At 47.8% G+C, this 19,663-nt stretch overlaps 1 protein-coding gene across 10 annotated transcripts in view; it reads right to left on the bottom strand.

Annotated features, from left to right (window-relative positions):
- RNF216 (ring finger protein 216) overlaps positions 1–19,663 on the bottom strand; it is a 121,104-nt gene that overhangs the window by 55,607 nt on the left and 45,834 nt on the right. The window contains exon 14 of one of the 10 annotated variants that reach the window (XM_055562122.1): positions 15,132–17,665. The exons of 7 other annotated variants lie outside the window; for them this stretch is intronic. In XM_055562122.1, the coding sequence (XP_055418097.1) occupies positions 17,540–17,665 (126 nt within the window). In that variant the 3' untranslated portion in view covers positions 15,132–17,539. Of the gene's footprint in view, positions 1–15,131; positions 17,666–18,938; positions 19,117–19,663 lie in introns of those variants that run through there. 2 more of the 10 variants (XM_055562123.1, XM_055562121.1) reach the window with 2 other exon arrangements.

Genomic DNA, 19,663 nt, shown 5'->3' with positions numbered 1-19,663 from the left:
TTTTAAAGTTTCTTCTAGGTCCAAAAGTCTGTGTGAAGCTCCTCTCCCACTTGAAAGATCCTGAGGTAAGTAGATCTCATTCAAGGAGAAATCCAAGTGATTCAGTAATATCATTTCAGAGAAAAATGAAGTAAAGAAATCAGATGCCCCAAATGAGGGAGAATTCATAACAGTAAAAACCTCGTCTTTTGTTTATTTCCTAATGAGGGAAGGGAGAAGATAATCGAACCTACCTACATTGTCAAGATTAAGGGTGCTGTCTCGGAATTTTACTAACATCCCTTCCTTTGATCCTCAGATAGCCCAGAGTGTCATCATATCCACTCACACGTGAGGAAACCAAGTCACTAAGAGAATGAAGGGCCTGTCTACACCACCTAGGTTATGCCCAGAACTCTCACGATATTTAATATTACATTTAACTTACTATCATACTCTTTCCCCTGTTTTCTAGCAAGAAGAAGAAAAAAAAAAAAAGTTGTTCTTACCATTTTACTTATGTCTGATGAAAGGTACTGGCTTTTGGAAATGAAACTGTTAGGTAGGTAGAATAGGGAAAAGGAGTCCAAAATGGCAGTGCCTAAAGGACAAGGAAGGTCTGAGGACCAGAGTGAAGACTTCAGGCAGAACAAACAGAACAAACAGCACTCCTGGCTAAGCCCAATTTGCATAGGGCAGGCCCAGGTGGAGGAAAAAACATATAAAAGGAGGAGCCAAACTGCTTTCTCTCGGACTCTATCTCCCGCATGTGCGCACGCTCTCTCTTTCTCTCTCTCTCCTGCTATCTTCTAAATAAAATAGAGTTGTAACACTGATTTGCCTAAGAGCTGTAGCACGGTTTGTCCAAGACCCGAGAGCTGTGACGCGCCGAGGGCTTTAATGTCCGTCGCTCCAAATCTTTGTTGTGACGAGACAAAGAACCGAGGAACATACACTTGTGTGACAAAACCAAAGAGATGATTGGAGCAGTAAATAAACATCAGAAAAACGGGTCTGTTCAATAACAAAGTCTTTGTATTCTGTGTATTGATTCTGTTCCCGAGAAAACTTAAAACATTTAATGTCAGAAGTTTTTGCCTAATGAATTTCACTTACTTCTACCAGCGAAAACCAGATACAACTCTAGGTCTAGCAGATGGAGGGAGCACTTCAGTTCAGATGAAGAACATGGCATTTTACTACCTAAATGGCACAAAGCCCTGCCAGGTTTTCCTGGAAGAGCCACGAGAGTAAACAGAAGGCACTTTCACTCCGAGTCCTGGATTCCTCCAGCTGACCTGTGAGGACATCAGGCTTTCTATTCTGCTGTTAAAAGTACAGAACTGTGTAAAACCAAAATAATTCAACAAAGATTGTCTTCTTTCAATTATTTTTACCATCTATTAGAGGGAACAAGCAGAATAAGAAGGTATGAAAAGCACAAACAGATAGTAAACAAAGCAGGGTAAAAGCTGGATGTCACACAACACGCTCAGATACTCAGAATAAAAAAGAGAGCAGCGGGAGCTAGCCGACTGGTTCATTCCAAACAGACTGAAGATCAGGGGAAAAAGCATTCAGCTAAAACTCAGAATTCCATCCTGGAGTAGTTTTTGTTTTTTATATCTCTGTGGACAATGGTTAAAGAAAAAAAATACATGTACATGCTGAGAAACACAAAAAGGCATAATGAGTGAACACCTGAGTTTTAGCCCAGGAAAAAAGCTTAAAATTGCACCCAAAAAGTACCTTGCTTTTTGTACTCAATAGCGTACTTCTTGGAGAGATTTCCTGATCCGTACTAATAGGTCTTTCCTTATTTTAATTTTTTGGAATGGGTTGCAAAATTTTGTTGCTCACTCTTTCTAGGGGTGGGCCAATTCTCAATTTATCTATCTTACTTTATTAGCAACAAAAGGGTTGCTTTTGATAAAGTATGACTCAGGCTCCTAAATGAAGATAACAGCCAACATTACTATGCAAATCACTGCCTTTTAATCTTTTTTTTTCCCCCTGCTCTACAGGGCTGGCAGGATCTTAGTTCCCTGACCAGGGACTGAACTCAGGCCCGGGCAGTAAAAGTGCTAAGTCCTAATCACTGGACCGCCAGGGAACTCCCAGATTACTGCTTCTTAAAGTAAAATTTGAAGAAACTCCAAAATCAAGAGTTGACTGAGAGAAGAGAAAAACAAGTGAAAACATTTTAAGAACTGGATTAAAGAAACAACCCTTCTTCCTCAAGTGGGTCTGCCATGGCTCCACAAAACAAAAGTCAAGACTTTAGGACAAACCACCACCAGGAGCCTGAGGGCCCACTGGGGGTGCCAGGGCCGGGGAGAGTAAAGAGTGCCCACCCCCCCCCCCCATTCAGCCCTGCTTCAGCATTTTGCTGGTGTGTGTGATATGGAAAAAACAACGGGACTCACTTTCAGTTTTGAGAATCATGACTCACTCTCCCTACATCCTCTCGATTCTGGCCTTATTTATAGTAATATAAAAGAAAAGAGAGGCAGCCCACGAGACAGGGAACATAGAAGCCCACATCCTTTCAGTTCTACCATCAAATGATTAACAATTCCTCCCCTTTATGAAGCAGTTTTCTTTTCAGGAAAAGTATAAGCTTGTGTCCTCTCAAAATGGTTTTTCCTGTTTTTCAACAATTAAAAAATATTATTTCAAATCAGTTTTTCTTTTCCCCTGGACTCAACTCAGGGCTGTAATTCCATGATAGCACACTTCAGTAAAATAATTTAGATGTAAAGAGTTCAAGAAAATGAGGCCCATGCTTGCAGAGTTCAACTGCATCAGTTTACTCATATCTTTAAAGTCCCCTTCTACTTCCTGTTCCAAGAGGACATGGGCAGTGCTTTCCAGAAGATGGACAGGCTTCTGATCAGAGAGCAGTTTGTAAGGTTCCCCAGGCAACACAAAGGTGGCTCCAGCAGCATGAAGTTCTCTCCGGGAAGCAACCACGGGAGGACGTGCCGCCCTTGCCTCTCAGAAGCCACTACACCAGCTCACGTGGGCCTGTCCACCAAACACATCCTCCACGTGGGCAGGGCCGCTGTTACTGTCCCCTGCCCCACAGGGAGGAAGGACGCGCATTCGGAAAGGGTGGGGGTGTGTGGGGACTGGGGAGAAGCGCCCTGCCGCCGCTTTCTCTGGCTGCTGATGCTCTGCCGCCCAACAGTTTGAACGTTAGGTGAGTCCAAGTGCTCACTGCCAAGCTCACGTCTTCCAACAACACAAATGTGTCTCATTCACCGCGGAGTGTGGATTTGGGGGCTGGCAGAGACTTGACTCAGGTAAGTAAACTCGGGCCCGGAGGGGAAGGGCTGATGCCAGCACACGTCTCGGCACCCCCTGCAATGCCTCTTCTGCCACCTGAACGCAGTCCCATCTGGCTCACCACGCAGCGCGCAAAGAACCTCCCTTCAAAGGGGTTCTGCCATAACGAGTTCTGGCTGCTCCTAAGTTCTGAGAGAAATGAACCCTGTTCTCTGACCCTGCACACAGACAGTGAGACTGGGGTGACCCATCGATGAGATGTGAAGAGCACCTCCCCACCCACTGACAGGGTCTCTGCTGGGTCTGCTTCTGGTGAAGACCCATCTCCACCCTGAACAAACAAGCACAGACACCAAGCAATTCTGCCTGACAGCAGTATTTTATTGTTACGACACCGTCTCGTGACCCACTTCACTCCCTGCTCCTTACTTCTCAGTTATAAGCAGTAATTAGTAATGTCAGTGCTCTGGCTAGATTGCTCCAGGCCCATTAATAATGCACGAGCAGGAACAGGATGAATGCGTAAGTGTACAACAGAGGTTTCAAGGTTAAAAGCAGTAATGGAGAGAGCTGGCAGGAGGCAGGTGGTGTTGGTAGAAGAGGAAGGCGCACGCCTGCGCATGTGCGTGTGTGTGTGTGTGAGAGACAGAGAGAGACAGAGAGAGAGGGAAAGAGAGGGAGGGAGGGAGGGAGGGAGGAAGAGAAAGGAGGAGGGAGGGGACGAGGAGTCAGTTTTCAATCTGGTTTAAAACGCCCAGCTCCCCTCCAGGGGCAGTGTGTACAGTGAAGCACAGCTTCCCAGGGCCCTTCACCAAGCCGAGCGCCGCCTCTCCTCTCGAGTGGACACAGCCTGACCGCCCGGCGGGGAGGCAGTCAGTGTTGTTAGGTCTCAGGCACTGAAGAGCTACTAGTGTATGAAACAGGCCAGAGGAAATGGTACCAGCATCTTGCAAATGTATGTTTGGTGTTTTAAACGACCTCTCTCACAAAAGGCAGTGCTTGCTTGTTCAGCCGAACTAGTACCTTCGCAATGAAGCCTACACAGGAAAGTCAAGACCAGTGACGCTGGGCCCTCCTTCAGTGCCCAAGACAAGATGATGCTATAGCTGCATCCCCTTCTCTGCAAATCTCTACCCAACAATACCACATCCAGCATTCCTATCCGGAGCTTTGTATCAGAACTGAGTAACAGCAAATACGCCTGCATATCAGGCCTGGGCAAGGATGAGCCTGGCTGTTTGAAAAATATCTGCCTGGGAGATGGGGGCAGGGCCCTGAGGCCAGGTAGACAGTCAGTCCTGAGGCCAGGTAGACAGTCAGCTGTGACTCCTGCGCTGTTTGTATCTACTTGACCTAAGCTGAGACAGCCCTTCACTTCTTGCTCACCAACCAAAACTGAACTGCTTTACTTACTAGGAAAGTAACAACTTTATCTGCTGGTTTCACAACCAAAACCAGACATTTTAAAAGCTGGTCCCAGTGATGCTTGGGTGAATCAGATCCCATCCTTACTTGTTAGTCAGAAATAGTCTCTGTGGGAAAAGGAAGCAGTTGGAAGCAGTCTTGAATCATAATTACTGAAAGCTGTATTTATACCCATGGGGCTCTAACTTCTGTGCCAAGGTTTTCTCACTGTGCTGGAGACAGGGCTCCTGCAGAAAGGCCAGTGAGAAGAAAGGCAGAGCTGTCAGAGTTCTAGCTCTTTCCACAAAATTGCATCAGTCACCTACAACCTGAGGCAAAAAGCTCCCCTTCTGAGGGTGGTGAAGTCAGCCCTCCCAGGGATCCAGGAGGAAGGTCGACAGGTTTGAAAATGGGCAAGTATATTTTCAAAATCATGTTTATCATTTTTTTTCCCCTCAAGTTCCCTAAAAGCAAAAAAAAGGCAAAAAAAAAAAAACCTTTTTGTTTTAGAAGTTCAGAGATGACTAGGTTGATGAAAACAAGTGCAATTATTTTTTTAATTGGAAAAGTAACACACGCACAATACTCCCTCTTCCCTTCGGAGAAAGCCTTCCCCAAAGCAATTCCCTGCAACCAATTTCTTATCTCTCCATTCACACAGACCATCTGCACATGACCACATACAACTCCTCTTCCTCCTCCTCCCATTTGAGAGCCAAATATAAGCGTACAATATCCACTGTTATACAGTTTGTTTTTTCTTTTTTAAACTTAATACATCTTGCTGATAGCTTCAGATTGGCACAACTAGACCCATGTCATTCTCCTTAATGCTATGGTGTCCTGGCTCACAAGTCAAATCTGGTCTGTTGCCTCTTGTTGTAAATATGATCTTAACTAAATCACAGTCCTATTTGTTTGTTCATGTACTGTCTATGGCTATGTGCAAGTTACAAAGGCAAAGCTGAGCATCTGTGACTGGTCCAAAATTCCTAAAATGTTTAATATTTACTATCTTGCCCTTTATATTAAAAAAAGAAGCCTGCCCACCTCTGGTGTATGTCCTTGTATGAACGCACACGTGGTCTGTTCTGTTTCCTGCTGATGAACACGCAAGTGGAAAATGGGTGTCCTTAAGAATGAAACTGACCTGTCAGTGCTGGGAGGCACTAAGGCGGAGCAGGAGGGCAGAGCGGGACCTGGCTGGGGGGCCGGCGTGAAGAAGCAGGCTCAAAGAGGCACCTGCAGGGCAAGCCTAGCCTCCCAAAGTGTGACTTCTTCTTTTTAGAGGAAGTAAGAGGCAAACTGCAGGTCTCTTGATAAAAGGAAATTCCCCTTTGCTGTATCAAAGCTACTCCCTGTGTTTGTGTTTTTCTTAGTTAGGCAAGGCTGCCTGAAGCATACTCTGACCAAATTAGGAAGCAAGCAGGCTGATGTCTCTGAGCCGGTCACCACATGGCCAGGACGCCCAGGCATGCATAGACAGTGATGGATGGGGAAGGGGAGACTCAGTCCAAGAGAGAAGTGCTGCTTGCTTGAGAAATCAGCCTATCAAAATTACACTTAATAAGAATTAGTAATTGTTCTTGAAGATGAAATCCACTTCCTGCTTCTCATAAAAAAACAAGGGCTTCCAAGGTTTCTACAAGGAAAGACAGTGTGAGATGCACAGTAGAGAGGAATTCTGTGCAGAATTGTCCTGTTTACTTCAAGGGCAGTGAAGGTCTTGAGAGGCATCAAGGAAAAATACCAATTAGCTCTCTGATAGATTAATAGGATACTCAATTTTACACTATTGAGAAAAAAAGAACTTAGGAAGGTCATACGAAGAAAGACTTGTGTAAATTTCCATTTGAAGACCATTACCTCCTGGAAGGACAAGGTTTTAAACTAGTCCTACGCTTCCCATCGAGGTTGAGGGATGCAATGCTGAACCGTTCACACTGAGCTTGTTTCTGCCACCTCCATTCAGTGATATTCTCCTTCAGGAATGACTTCTGAGTTAACCTCTGGTTCTGAGCCAATGAGCTCAGAATCTACTCTGACCACCAGCACTATCTGGGCAATAAAATTTAACCTTGAAAATCCTTGCTTTCCTCCCAAATTTTCAGACCAGCAAGATTTTTGGACATGATTTTTATTCCCTTAGGAATGTGCTCAGCTCAGTCCCAGCACTCGCTATGAAATCAGATGTGCAGTTAAGAGTTAAGGTAAGTTTAAATGATAAAACAAACCTCAGTTCTCCTCTACAAGAAAATCTTTAAGGGAGCCAGGCTGAAAGATGTGGGCACTGCTCCTGACTCAGCCCAAGAACAATGCCTTCTCTGGGGCGGCGGCTGCTCCCCTCGGAGAAGGCAGAGGCCTCGAACAGTCGTCCTCGAGGGTGGCCGTGCACTGGCGCAGGGCTCCTGTTGAAACACTGCTTTCTGTGCTGCCGCTCAGTTTGTGTCAAGCTGGCATCTGGGTTCCTTTGCCAGGGTGTACGGGGCAGGAAATTCGCAATCACTATCTCTGGAGCGCTCCGTATGTTGTCAAAACTGCTAAGCGTTTGCTTTCTATCTACCCTTTACCAACTCTGCACATTTAATTACAAGCACCTAAAGGATCCATGAATTTTACTTATGAATTTAAAGGATACATGAGTTGACACTACACAGCACAGGTATTTGTCTGAAACCCTGGTTGACTGACACACAAACCCATCAACCAGGAACTGTGTTTCTGTTAGTCAAGATTTCTGTGACTCACCTGAGTCAAACTGTGCACCAGTGGACCGCTGAGGACACAGAGGGATTAGAGCGGTCCCTGACAAGGAGTTCTCATGTAACTCAAAGACGATGGTTTGATCGCTTCCTCAGGCTGTGTGAACCGCCTGCTTCACATGCACAGTGAAGATGCCTGGGCTGTACGACTCCCCTCTACCCCTCATAAACCCCACGTCTACAGTTACAGATGGAGAGAAGCAAATGCCAGTAGGAGAGTCACCTGGGCAGGCCCAGTGCTGTCCCCTCGACAGGGCTGGAACCACACCCCTGTTCCCCACCAGACGAGTGTGAGTGTGATGGCACCCAGGGGGCTGGCAGGCCCTCCATGCCCTGCTCCCTGCGACGGAAGCTGCTGCTCAGCAGCCTGGCCTACGCAGGGACGTGGGCCGGGCCACCGAGCCGCTGCGCCTCCCGTGGCGCAGTCCTCCCCCAGCACGTCTTCTGCTTTCTCACTGCAGAAGGCACACGGCTCTACGCGAGCTTCATTGCCCTTTTATGGTAGAAAAATGAATTGCCTGCCCAGCAGTGGAGCTGAGAGATGACAGAACGGAAAGTTGTCATTTGTTGTGGTTTTGGCAGCAAGCAAGTGTTCTCCTCTCAGCCACCCCTGGATGGACAGTGCACGCCTGGCATTCGGCAAGGGAAAAGCAAAGCCCCAGCCACACAGCTCCCCAGTGAGAGCCTAGCCTGCACAGCGACACACTTACTGAGAAATAGCATCAAGCCTCATTTTTATGAAAATGCACCTTTTACAAAACAAGGCATCAAAAGGTTTGTGTTTGTGAGTCCCAGAAAACACAGTTCCAATCAGATCACATCTGAGGAACAGACCTCATTTCCTTGTACAACGAGGATGTGGGCCTGGAGCTGGGCAGCGAAGTGACCTCATTCTGGAGGGGCTGTGGCTCTCCCTGCAGCCCAGCCAACCTGGGCCCCGTCTCCCGGATGGCTCAGGGGGACAGGGGAGGTAACATCGGCCCCAGATAAATGCAGCTCCTGGGAAAGCACACCGATATCCAAGTCCCTGTGGTAATAACAGCAGTTGGTACCACAGGGCCGTAAATAGTTTGCATTTCTGTCAGGAGGCCCACAGGAAAAAAGCAGGCCTCTCAGCAGCTGGGAAAACACACTGTAAGAGGAAAATTTGGCAAATCTCTGTATGCACATCAGAGTTAGGGAAATCAGGCCCATCTGAGTGAGAAATTAAGCTTAATCCAACATGCTTTCGGCTGGAAAACAAGTCTTTTTAAATGTGTGGGGAAAAAACTCTGATGGTTACGTGGTTTCTTCCACGTTTAAGAAGCACCCAGGACTAGAAACAGCAAACACGCCGGTGTGGAGCTGCCTCAGAGCAGCAGCAGCTGCTGAAGGACGCGCCTGGCCTCTCGTCGGGCCCCCTTCCCAACACCCCTTCGACCCACGGGGGGCTGTGCGCTGGGGAAGCCCCACCACAGGGAGGAGCCTCCGGGACAACTGGGCTGATCGCGTCCACTGCTGGCCCCGAGCAGCCACCTCCACCGTCCCTCCTGCCCGCTGCTGCCCCTCCCCGGCAGCCCCCGATCAGTCCTCAGAAGACCGTGTTTCTTCAGGCCAATCCAACCCCACTGAGACCTTCTGGAGAAGGAAGCACAAGCACTCGAGGCACTACGTAAACAAACCAGCCTCTGGATTGAAGAGTTTGTTAACTTAGGGCCATGGGAGCGCTGTGTGACCCAGGTCTTGGGTCACCAGGTCATCAGAAATGCCACTTTACGATAACACCACTGACAAGACTGCCTAGTTCCCCTAACGCTCTGTACTTCAGCCCTCCCCACCTCCCACTCCCTCCCTCATGGCGCTCAAGGTCCACCCTTCTGGCACTGTGATCACTAACATCCGGGCTGTCAACAGCTCCCTGGAGTGCCCAGAACCAGACCCACTGTCCCCACTCTGCCCTGTGAAGCCCTCGCAATCTGGGGTCTGAATCTCTTCCCAGTCCACGTCCTCCTGCTCCGTCACACCGCCTGCTGGCTGGCCACTCACACTGCTTTGCTCACGTCAGAGGCCCGGTCCCCTGCTCCACCCACTAGGCCACAGTCAGGCCGAGACCCTGCTCCTGCACAAGCGTTTCCTGATGGTGTGCTCGCCCGACTCTGGGAGCAGCCGCCGTCACAGCTCCCATCCTCGCGGGGCTGACCTCCCCTGCTCAGAGCTCAGGAGGGCTGTGGCTGCCCCTGTTGCACTTCTTCAGGCCTGGCAGCGCTCAGTCAGTATCTGAATGACCAGATCTGACCAGAGCCCCACAGGGCAGAGTCCCACCTGCCCTGCCACAAGTCTAGGCTGAGGGGGTGGCTCACGAACGTGTTAAGAGAAGAGGGAAAAAATGTCAGAGACGATAAGGGGCAAGACCCTGTGGGGGCTTCTGCATGGTGACCAGACAAAAGTTTTTAAGAAGGACTGAGTCCAGAGAAAGAGAGGGAAGGACCCACATGCAGGCAGAGCCCTGGAATGAAGGCTTTAGGGGCAAGGGTGCCACCTGGAAAAAAAAGATCCAAGCTGGCAGAGATAAGGTCAGGTCAGAGCGGGTGCTGGCCTCGGAGAGAATTAAAAGGCCAGAGGGCTGTGGTAACAAGACAGGGAGCAACAGATGTTTTTAGCAGCAAAATGTGACAGAAGAGGGGAGAGAAAGGCAAAAGGACAGGCTGTTGTCAAAGACAAGAAAAAAAACCATGATATGTTTCACTCTCTTTGGGCTAAAATGTGGATCAGCTTATCAGACATAGGGAGCTTCTGAAACTTAAAATGCTTTTCATATTCGTGCTTCTGATGGGAAATAAAACTGAAAAGTGCTTTTCTGGGGCTACAGGGATCTGATCTGAGAAATTCTCTTAGCCTACTTCTCTTTAAAAACCAAATGTCAATGCCAGTTTGAAAGTCCTCAGTATTCTAGAAATCAGAGCCTCTGGACTGGAAGGACACTCAAAAGGTCATCTGGTCTCCCTCCCGGCCTCAAGAGTGGACTGCAGGTTGCAAGGCATCATCCCAGAGGAAGAGAATCTGTTGAGGGCTGTGCCTGGGCCTCTGGCAGGACTCTGCGCCAGGCCCCAGGACCCTATTTCACTGGTTATGGGATGGCCCAGTAACCGATTCAGGATTCCTGACAGGCAGCTCAAATCTGTTTTCCCAGGGAGGCTGGAAAACATCAGGGCTCCACCAGGTGTACAGAAGAATCTCACACCTACAGAGAAACCCCACACACGTAGCCCTCACTCCTCGGGGATGATGAGCCCTTTAATCTTCCCACAAACAGCTGCTGACATTGTCCTGTTATGTCATGAATTGTCCTCATCTCTTAAGGAAGTGACTACGCCATGAAATAGAACACTTCAGTGAAGGGTCTCACCCGTTTCCAAGAGTGAGGTACCCTCAAAGCAGCAAAGCAAAGTGGGTCAGAGCACAGACACAGAATTCAAGCCCATCTAGATTTCTATTGTTTTTCAAATTGCCTTGTTATGAAAAAACGGAAATACACACAACCATAAATAATATAATGAACCGCATGTATCCATCACTCGTGTTTATAAACTACTAGCTCGTGACCTATCTTGGCTCCCCTAAACTCTGTCTGCTCTGCCATTCTCCCTCTTCTAGTACAATTTCCAAGCAAATCGCAGACTATACATCACTTCATTTATAAATATTTCAGTTTGTATCTCTAAAAGACAAGGACTCTTGAAAAACCAACCTATCATGCCAAAAGCACACCTAAAAACACACAAATAATGATAAGAAAACCCCAGATTTGATTCCTGATGTCGACACCTGCTGGCTACATGACTTCGAGGGGACAAGGGGCAGAAGGCCCCTCAAACCCAGCAGGAGCTCTACTGCCAGGCACCAGGACTTCTGTGGTCTCAACTCTGATGCTTCTGGGGCTTCCCTGGTGGCTCAGGTGGTAAAGAATCCGCCTGCAATGCGGGAGACCTGGGTTCGATCCCTGGGTTGGGAAGATCCCCTGGAGAAGGGAAAGGCTACCTACTCCAGTATCCTGGCCTGGAGAAGTCCATGGACGGTACAGTCCACCGTCACCTCAAGGAGCCCTGGCAGGACGGGCTCTGATCCTCAGCAGGGCAGTGCACCAGCTTTCGCCTGGGCTCCTCCCACTGACCTCGGCGGACTGCCCTTGGTTTCCTAGCGCTGCTCTGAGTTATCAACGTGGTTCCCAGTCCATCTTCTCAAGGGACATTAGCATGTAATACAGACACAGAGCACACAGCTGCCATGCGGCTTCCAAAGAGACGGCAGAGCTGGCTCCTTAGCCTGTTAAACTGGAGATGAAGGGCAGTGGGTGACGTGGGTCTGTGTGGTCGATCCCACCTGCCCTCTGGGGACAAGAGAGGCCCTTCTCATTCTCGGTATGTTTGTCTCAAAGTCAGGGAGGACACTGAGGAGTAAAAGACCATTTACATTCTCAGCGACCACACAGCAATCAGAAAATGACCTTGAATTCAACAGTAAACATAAGAAATTCCACCCAGAGGCAGCTTCAGCAGAGGCTCCATTCTGATTTTGCCTGAACATTCCTCTCTGCTGCCTCGTCCCTTGCCTACATTCCTTCTCCCTGACACAGACACCCAGGAGGATACAGGGTGTTTTCGTGCTTGTGTTATTACCATAGCAACAATTTCTCTTCTACCTGGAAGGCTGGAAGCCCTGCAGCGCTCTGTGCTGAGAATGCAAAGGGGGTACACTATCGCTTTGCACTCCAACACATATGCAACCCCCCTCCCTTCTCAAGGACATCACGATGAGGATCACTAAAATTAAGATGCTGACAGCCAGTAACACACAATGAGTGTAAAGACAAAAAGGAGGCAAGGGACTCTATAAAAGGATATTTTGTAGATTATCAATTCTTGAAGGATTTTTAACAGGAGGCCTTTTTTAAAAAAAAACAAAACAAAACATGAGATTTCTAAAGACTCTGACTTGAAATGCATCTTTCCTTTGATGAGGCCACAGGCACAGAAAAATGCATTAAGTGATATTAGCAAAATGTCTGAAAGCACTAAACAAGTACTGTGGTTTCCAGCAAGAGAGACACTTGAGAGCTTCTGATGCCCGAACGGTGCCTGAACAGACGGAGGCTGTTAGCAGTCTGATAAGCAATGGCCAAAGGCAGCCAGAAAATCCACGAAAAAGGGTCAGAGTTTCTATTTAATGAAGTGCGCAAACAAACCTGTTAATCCACAGAATCTTTTTAAGTACCACAGTGTATTTTAGTAGAGACCAAAACAACCATCAACAGACAAGGAGCTGTGTCTTCTGCTAAAGGACAGTAAGAGGAAAGGCAAGCAGCCCCCACCTCCAGGCCTGCCGGCCGCGCTGCACGTGGGGGTGACAGCCAAGACACAAAGGGCAGCGCGCTCCTACGAAGACCATGACCAACGACTGGGCCATGGAGGCAAACCACGATTGTTAAAAATCTTCCCTCTGCGACTAACTCTGAGTTCTCCAGCAGCAAAACGTACTATCTGTTTTGTCTCCAGGCCTTTCCCACACTCATCTCTTTGAATATCGTTCCTTGGGATGCCAATCCTTCTGAACAGGGATAAACAAAAAATCAACAAGAAACCTGAAGGGAGGGGACCCGGCAGTGGAGCGGCTGAGACACGGAGGGCAAACCCATGAGCAGTCTGCTTCAAGGCACAGCTCTCCCCAGGGCGGAACGGGGCTCTCCTCTCAACCTCAATGCTGTGGGCTCAAGCGACAGCAGTCATTTGACAGAACAGACTGGTCAGCAAAAAATTTAGCTTCAAAAACCTATCCCCTCTCCACTGTGGCATGCTATTAAGAAATGAAATTTTATGAGTACATGATTTGAAAAATTAAGTGGTGGTGTTCAGTCGCTACGTCGTGTCTGAATGTTAGCGACCCCATGGCCTGCAGCCCACCAGGCTTCTCTGTCCTCCACTATCTCCCAGAGTTTGCTCAAATTCACGTCCATGGAGTCAGCGATGCTATCGGAGGTAAGTGAGGAGTCCTCTTTTGGCCCTCTGACGCGACTTTACAACTGTCCCCGTTAGGGGAACTCTGTGATTCTGCGGTAGCGGGTTCTACAAACCTGGGGGAGGAAGCGCCTCCTGTCTAGGAGTTCCTTTGCTGCTCACCTGAGTCTGCACGTCACCTGTACACACTCAGCATCAGTCTCCGCCTTCCCTGAAGGGCAGCGGCTGCTTTACTGAGACAAGTGACAGCCAGCGGGGCAAGCACCTCAGTTACATTGTGTCGTTAATGCAAACCAACCCCCCCACCCTCCCCCGCCCAGGCCCCAGGTACAGATTTATATAGAGATACAACTGACAAGCCATTTACAAAAGCTCCATCAAACAGGTGCAACTGTTCTCATTTTATAGATAAAGGAAATGTGGCTCAGGGAGATGACGTATCTACCTAGGTCATGATGCCGAAAAGAGGAAGAGCTCGGATTAACCAAGAGAGGTTTAAGAGCAAAAGCCTCATGTTAACCACTCCTCCAGACTGTCTGCTTAGCTGCCTCACAAACAAAAGCTAGGGCACCCAGCAAAGGACTGGCCCTGGAGCAGGGCGTGGAAGAACACTTCTCATGCAACTGTATTCAAAAAGAACTCTCAAAACAGAGAAATTACCAATACAGCTCAGCAAAAAAAGTACTCATCCCACACAATGCTGACACAGGAGAAAGGAAAGGCTCTTCATCCTGAACTGAACAGGAAGTTCTGTGATCTGTCCCCTAGAAGGTGGCCAACATCTTAACCATTTAAAACGGCTTCATTAAGAAGCGCTGAATGTTCTCTGAGGGCAGGACAGAGCAATGCCCATTTCCTGGGTGCAAGGAAGGTCAGCAAATACCCAAGGCCCAGGCTGCTGTTCTGTCCTCAGGCCCCGAAGTCTACCATGAGAGCTAAGTGTCTGGACCACCTTGGCTCTGAAATGCATGTCACCACCTGCTGGAAAGTCAGCAGCTAACTTCTGAGTGTCGAGGGGAGAGATCTGAGGGGCTGCGCCAGCCCCCGCTCACCAGTCCCGTAACTCTGGACGCCTCGCGGGTGCTGTCCCAGCCCGCCGCAAAAGCAAATAAGCAGCAAAGTGAGACTCCTGAACGTTTTGATTTCTCAGTGGATGTAGAAGTTCTGTTGACACTATACAATGTACTATTATGTGCACAATGGCATTGTATCTAAAAAGGTTATATACAGACTTAAGTAAAAAATACTTTATTGCCAAAGAATGTTTAACCATCACCTGAGCCTTCAGCGAGTCATAATCCTTGTGTGATAGTAATATCAAAGATCACTGACCACAGATCACCATAACAAATATAATAATAAAAGTCTGAAATAAGGCAAGAATTATTAAGATATGCCAGAGACACAAAGTGAGCAAATGCTGTTGGAAAAACAGCAACAGACTTGCTCAATGCAGGGCTGACAGAAGCCTTCCATTTGTAAAAAAAAAATAAAAATAAAAAACTGCAGTATCTGTGAAGTGTAATAAAATGAGGTATGACTGTATAAGAATAAAAACTATTTCTGTACAGTTGAGGGGAAGCAAAAATAAATGTTTTATTCATATTGGCATTTCAGTGTAATGCAAGCATATTTTTACCTTTCCCTATTTTGGGTACATATCTATCTCCTTTTAAAATAACTACTGCAAACAACAGCAGAGATGGTATTTATTTAAGTTTTATTAGGGAAGGCAGAGTAGGAAGAGGTAAGCAATATTCACTTTTCGTTGCCTTTATTCTTCCCGGAAACACACAAGCACACACCCCTAACTGGAAGATGTGGCTTCTCAAACGCAGTGTTGAATGTGCTGAGATGTCGAGTAAAGAAGCGTGTGGATCTGAGACGCCTATGATGAACAGACTCACTATGCTATTCACTATGGGGAATTTTAAAAACTGGAAGCTGACAAAAATATTAAGACAATGAGAGTTACATCCTGAAACCTTGCTGTTTTAATGCCAGCTCCGCTCAGCGCTCAGCGGGGGATGGCTCACAGGGATGGCCTTTGGGATCCACTCTGGGCTGTGTGTGGTGGCAGGGAGGCCGCACTTTGGGTTCTCAGCACCACCACTTTCCCTCGATGGACACTGCCTTGGATGACTCTGGGACCAATGGGAGACTAGGGCCTCACAAAGCATCCTTCCTGTCACACCTGCATACTGCTGCAGCCTGAGCTCTTAAGTGGTTCAGCTGGAGGCCCCGGGGTCTGAAGGAAGTGACACCTCGGGAGAAGCAGGGGCAGCTGAATGCTGAGGAGGAGTTCCCACCCCACCTCACTCCTGTGCACTTGCATCATGCAGTGTGGACTTCCACGCCAGTAGATGAGCCCTCATCTCGTGATTTAAAAATCCATTTGTTATCCAGACATTTGGTTCTTCTCAACATTACTCCCTGAATAAAGGTCCTCCCTGAGAATCCTCCTGAACAAGAGGATCAGGCTTCATTCACATCTAGATAAATGTAAAGGCCTGTGCTCAGCACAGGGGTCAGCTGACTGGCTGGGCCTCAAATTATAGTGTGGCCAGTAAGTGCCAACCGTCCACTGTCACAGCTGGAACTGCCCTGGCACTGACAGCTGGTGCGGGTTCATTTACATTCTCTCCATGCAGCCACTGAGCTACTGCAGGCGGCTGCAGATGCCTGTTTTTTAGCAACAAACTGGTTCATTGCAGATGTGAATTTTGGTGATATTCTACTGCTGTCGAGTCAGTTAACACTGAATGCTACCAAGGACAGGATGGGGCCTGGAAAGCATGAAAAAAGATGAGCAGAGAACAAGCTGGCAGGTGAGAAAGCTACATAAAAACAAGGATAAGTGACACTGGGAAAAGATGAGAGCTTACACAATCACGTTCACATTCTTGGGCTCCACTAAAAGACATCAAGCAAAGGGGTCTCAACGGTTATTCTGATTAAAGTCCCACCACCAGCCATCTCCCCAACAGCACCAGCTTCATAAGTGTTCCTAAACCTCTACCTTGTGGCCCCGGCTACCTTTCCAGAAAGCTCTACTTACACCTCTGAGTTTAGAGAGCAAAGTCATGATTCTAGACAGGTAGAAAGAGGCCCAACAGGGAAATTTCTGACCCTAAAAAATATTCCAGAAGCATCACTTTCAAATTTCTTAATTTAATACCCCACAGTCCCAACTCAAACACATCCAATCCACTCCTAAAAACAGCATGTTAAAAACAAACTGATGAATTCTTTATCTGAGAATACACAGGACGCTGAGGGCCTTGACAATGGCATTCCATCACATCAATGAAACAAAGACTCTCTCCACATTTCATCAAAGATACAGTGTCTTATTCTTCCAGGATCTCAGGGGAATGATTCCAGGCATTCAAGCCCTCCTCCAGATAATGCATTCATATAAACGCCTCATCTCAGAGTGACAAGCTCCTGGAAATTTAACTGGAGTTCAGATTACTGGCAGTGACAATGCAATAGGGGAGCAGATGCCCTTAGTCTCAAAAGGGCCAAACTGGCTTGTGGCTCATTTATTGAAGAGGAGGAATCCTCAAGGACCAATGGTTGGTTCAGCCATCTAGCTGAAGAGAAAGTACGTCATCGGGAGAACAGGTACAAGTGAAAAAGGTAACAGCATTGCCCTAACAACAATGACATCTCTGATATTAAATTCTGAATGAGCAGAGAGTGGTCCGCTTTGGTACTAAACCTAAAAGCATTCTGTAAGTTCTTACAAGACTGGCTGACACACACACTTCTGAAACGCCCAAGAGAAAACCTTTCCTCGTGGAGTGTTAGTGCCACCTTGTGGCCAACCTCTCCATGGCTCCTAGAGGAGGAAATGGCACCCCACTGCAGTATTCTTGCCTGGGAAATCCATGGACAGAGGGGCCTGGAGGGCTGCATGCCATGGGGTCACGAAGAGTTGGACGCAACTGAGCACGCACACGCACACAGTAACAATTCACTTTTAAGTTCTCCCTTCTTTTCAAAGGACAGATGGCAAGTTCTTGGTAAGTATTAACTGCTAACTGACTGTCACTGCCTCAGGTCCCTTGAGAGAGCTTTCCCTTCATCTTTCACACTGGGCCAAATGCGAGTCTAGAACGTGAATGCTCCTGTGCTCAGGTGAGGATCGAGTCCTGGAGCACACTGCAGTAGACAGACTGTGCGATGCAGCCTCTTCACTGTAGAGCACCACTGAGGGACGTCAAGAGTTGTGAACCACTGGAGAGATTATTTTCAACTTAGACAGCGAGACTCTTAAGGTCATACTTTCCCTAAACTCACCCATGAATTGCCTCCGGTGACCTAACTCCTACAGGGCCTCACTCCAGCCCCCTTGAGTTTCCACATTCCATTCTGTTTTTCCCCAGGACTCCCTCCTTTCAATGTTTCTTACTCCTGACTCCAAAACCCTCCTATAGCCTAGATCTCCCCTGTGCTCCTGACTGTAGTCATGTTCCAAATAAATACTGAGCACTTGATGTGTGCCAGGCTCTGGGAAAAGGACACTTACTGAATACTTGCACTCTCAAAACTCAACATGTCCAAAACAGAGTTGATCACCTCTCCTGGAACCTTTTTCTAATCTATTTCCAATTCTGTGTGAATAGTTCATCAACCACTCAGAGGTTCAAACCAGAAAAATGAGTCATCCAGTTTTCTCCCCACCCCCACAGTCAAACCACCTCTTTCTAATCCTATCTCCCTACCGTCTTTCCTCTTCTCCACTCCCACTGTTAGCTCTGGTTCTCATGATCTGTACCAGTCAGAATGTGCTAGGTTTGCTGCTGGAACAAACTCAAAATTCAACAGCTCAAAACAAACTTATTTCTACATGTCTATCTTGGCAGAAGGAAAAGACAGTGAAAGATACGCTCTCTCTCCTTTTGAAATTGGGGTAAGAACAACATAACATGGATTCTACCTTATTAAGGGCAGATTGAAAGACTAAAGGCAGGAGCAGGGGACGACAGAGGATGAGATGGTTGGATGGTATCACTAACTCAATGAACATGAGTTTGGGCAAACTCCAGGAGATGGTGAAGGACAGGGAAGCCCGGTGTGCTACAGTCCTTGGGGTTGCAAAAAGGTAGCCACAACTAAGTGATTGGACAACTACCTCATCAACACATTTTAAGCATACAGTTCAATACGTTAACTACACGGACATTGCTGTGCGGCACATCTCTAAAACTTCTGCATTTTGTGTGACTGAAGTTCAGGGAACTCGTGTCTCCTGCACTGGCCTGCAGATTCCTAATCACTGGACTGCCAGGGTTGTCCTAGACTGGCCTTTTATGGGGAAAAACCTTCACCAATCTATCAGGCAATGGGTTATGGAAGATTCTCAACCTTCTGTGGATGCCCCTTCTCTAGACTTATGCGTGTACATTTCCAGTTTAGAGAGGTTTTCTGTTTTTGGGAGTTTGCCATCTCTTGCTCCCTCTGGTGTCTGTCTGCAGTACTGCGGGTTCTCTGGAGCTGCCGTGAGACGCCCAGCTTTTTCTTCTTAGCAGCCTTTATGTGAGCTTCCCAGGTGGCGCGGTGGGTGAACAATCTATATGCAATTCAGGAGATGCAGGTTCAATCCCTAGGTCAGGAACATCCCCTGGAAGAGGGCATGGCAACCCTCTCCAGCATTCTTGCCTGTAGAATCCCATGGAGAGAGGAGCCTGGAGGGCAATGGTCCATGGGGTCACAAAGAGTCAGACATGACTGAAGCGACTGAGCAAGCAGCCCTTGGGCATCTAGAGTATGGTGGGTCTCATTAGTGCTCTGAGTTGGGCAAGAGAGAAACCAGCCCTGTAAAGAGCTTTCCACTCCCCAAAACCTGGAACGCTGGATATGTATGTCCCACTTTTCGTTTCCCCTCGAGGCAAAAGCCACAGAGATGTAACGGCCTCTGTCTGCGACACTACGAGCTTTGGGAACAGCAGCAAGCCTCTCAGCTTTCTTTTGTTCCCAGAGGCCTCCAGGCATCTAGAGTATGCAGGGCCCTGTCAGGGCTGAATCAAGTGAGACAGAAACCAGTCCCCTGGGCAGTAACCCAAAAAACTGTAACACTGGATGCACGTTCCAACTCTTCCCCTCTCCAAGCAGAAGCTGGGAACTGGGGTTTTCTCCTGCTCTCTCTACACTAAGCCAAGGAAAGTGGCAAAGGTGAGCTAACGTTTGCTAGTCCAAACCACTGCCTTTGTCCTCAGTGATCTGAAACCTGGT

This window comes from Bubalus kerabau, chromosome 23, assembly GCF_029407905.1.
Source record: "Bubalus kerabau isolate K-KA32 ecotype Philippines breed swamp buffalo chromosome 23, PCC_UOA_SB_1v2, whole genome shotgun sequence".
Classification (NCBI taxonomy): domain Eukaryota; kingdom Metazoa; phylum Chordata; class Mammalia; order Artiodactyla; family Bovidae; genus Bubalus; species Bubalus kerabau.
Note: the sequence above shows the minus strand (reverse complement) of the source record. Positions and strands in the feature narration are given on the sequence as shown.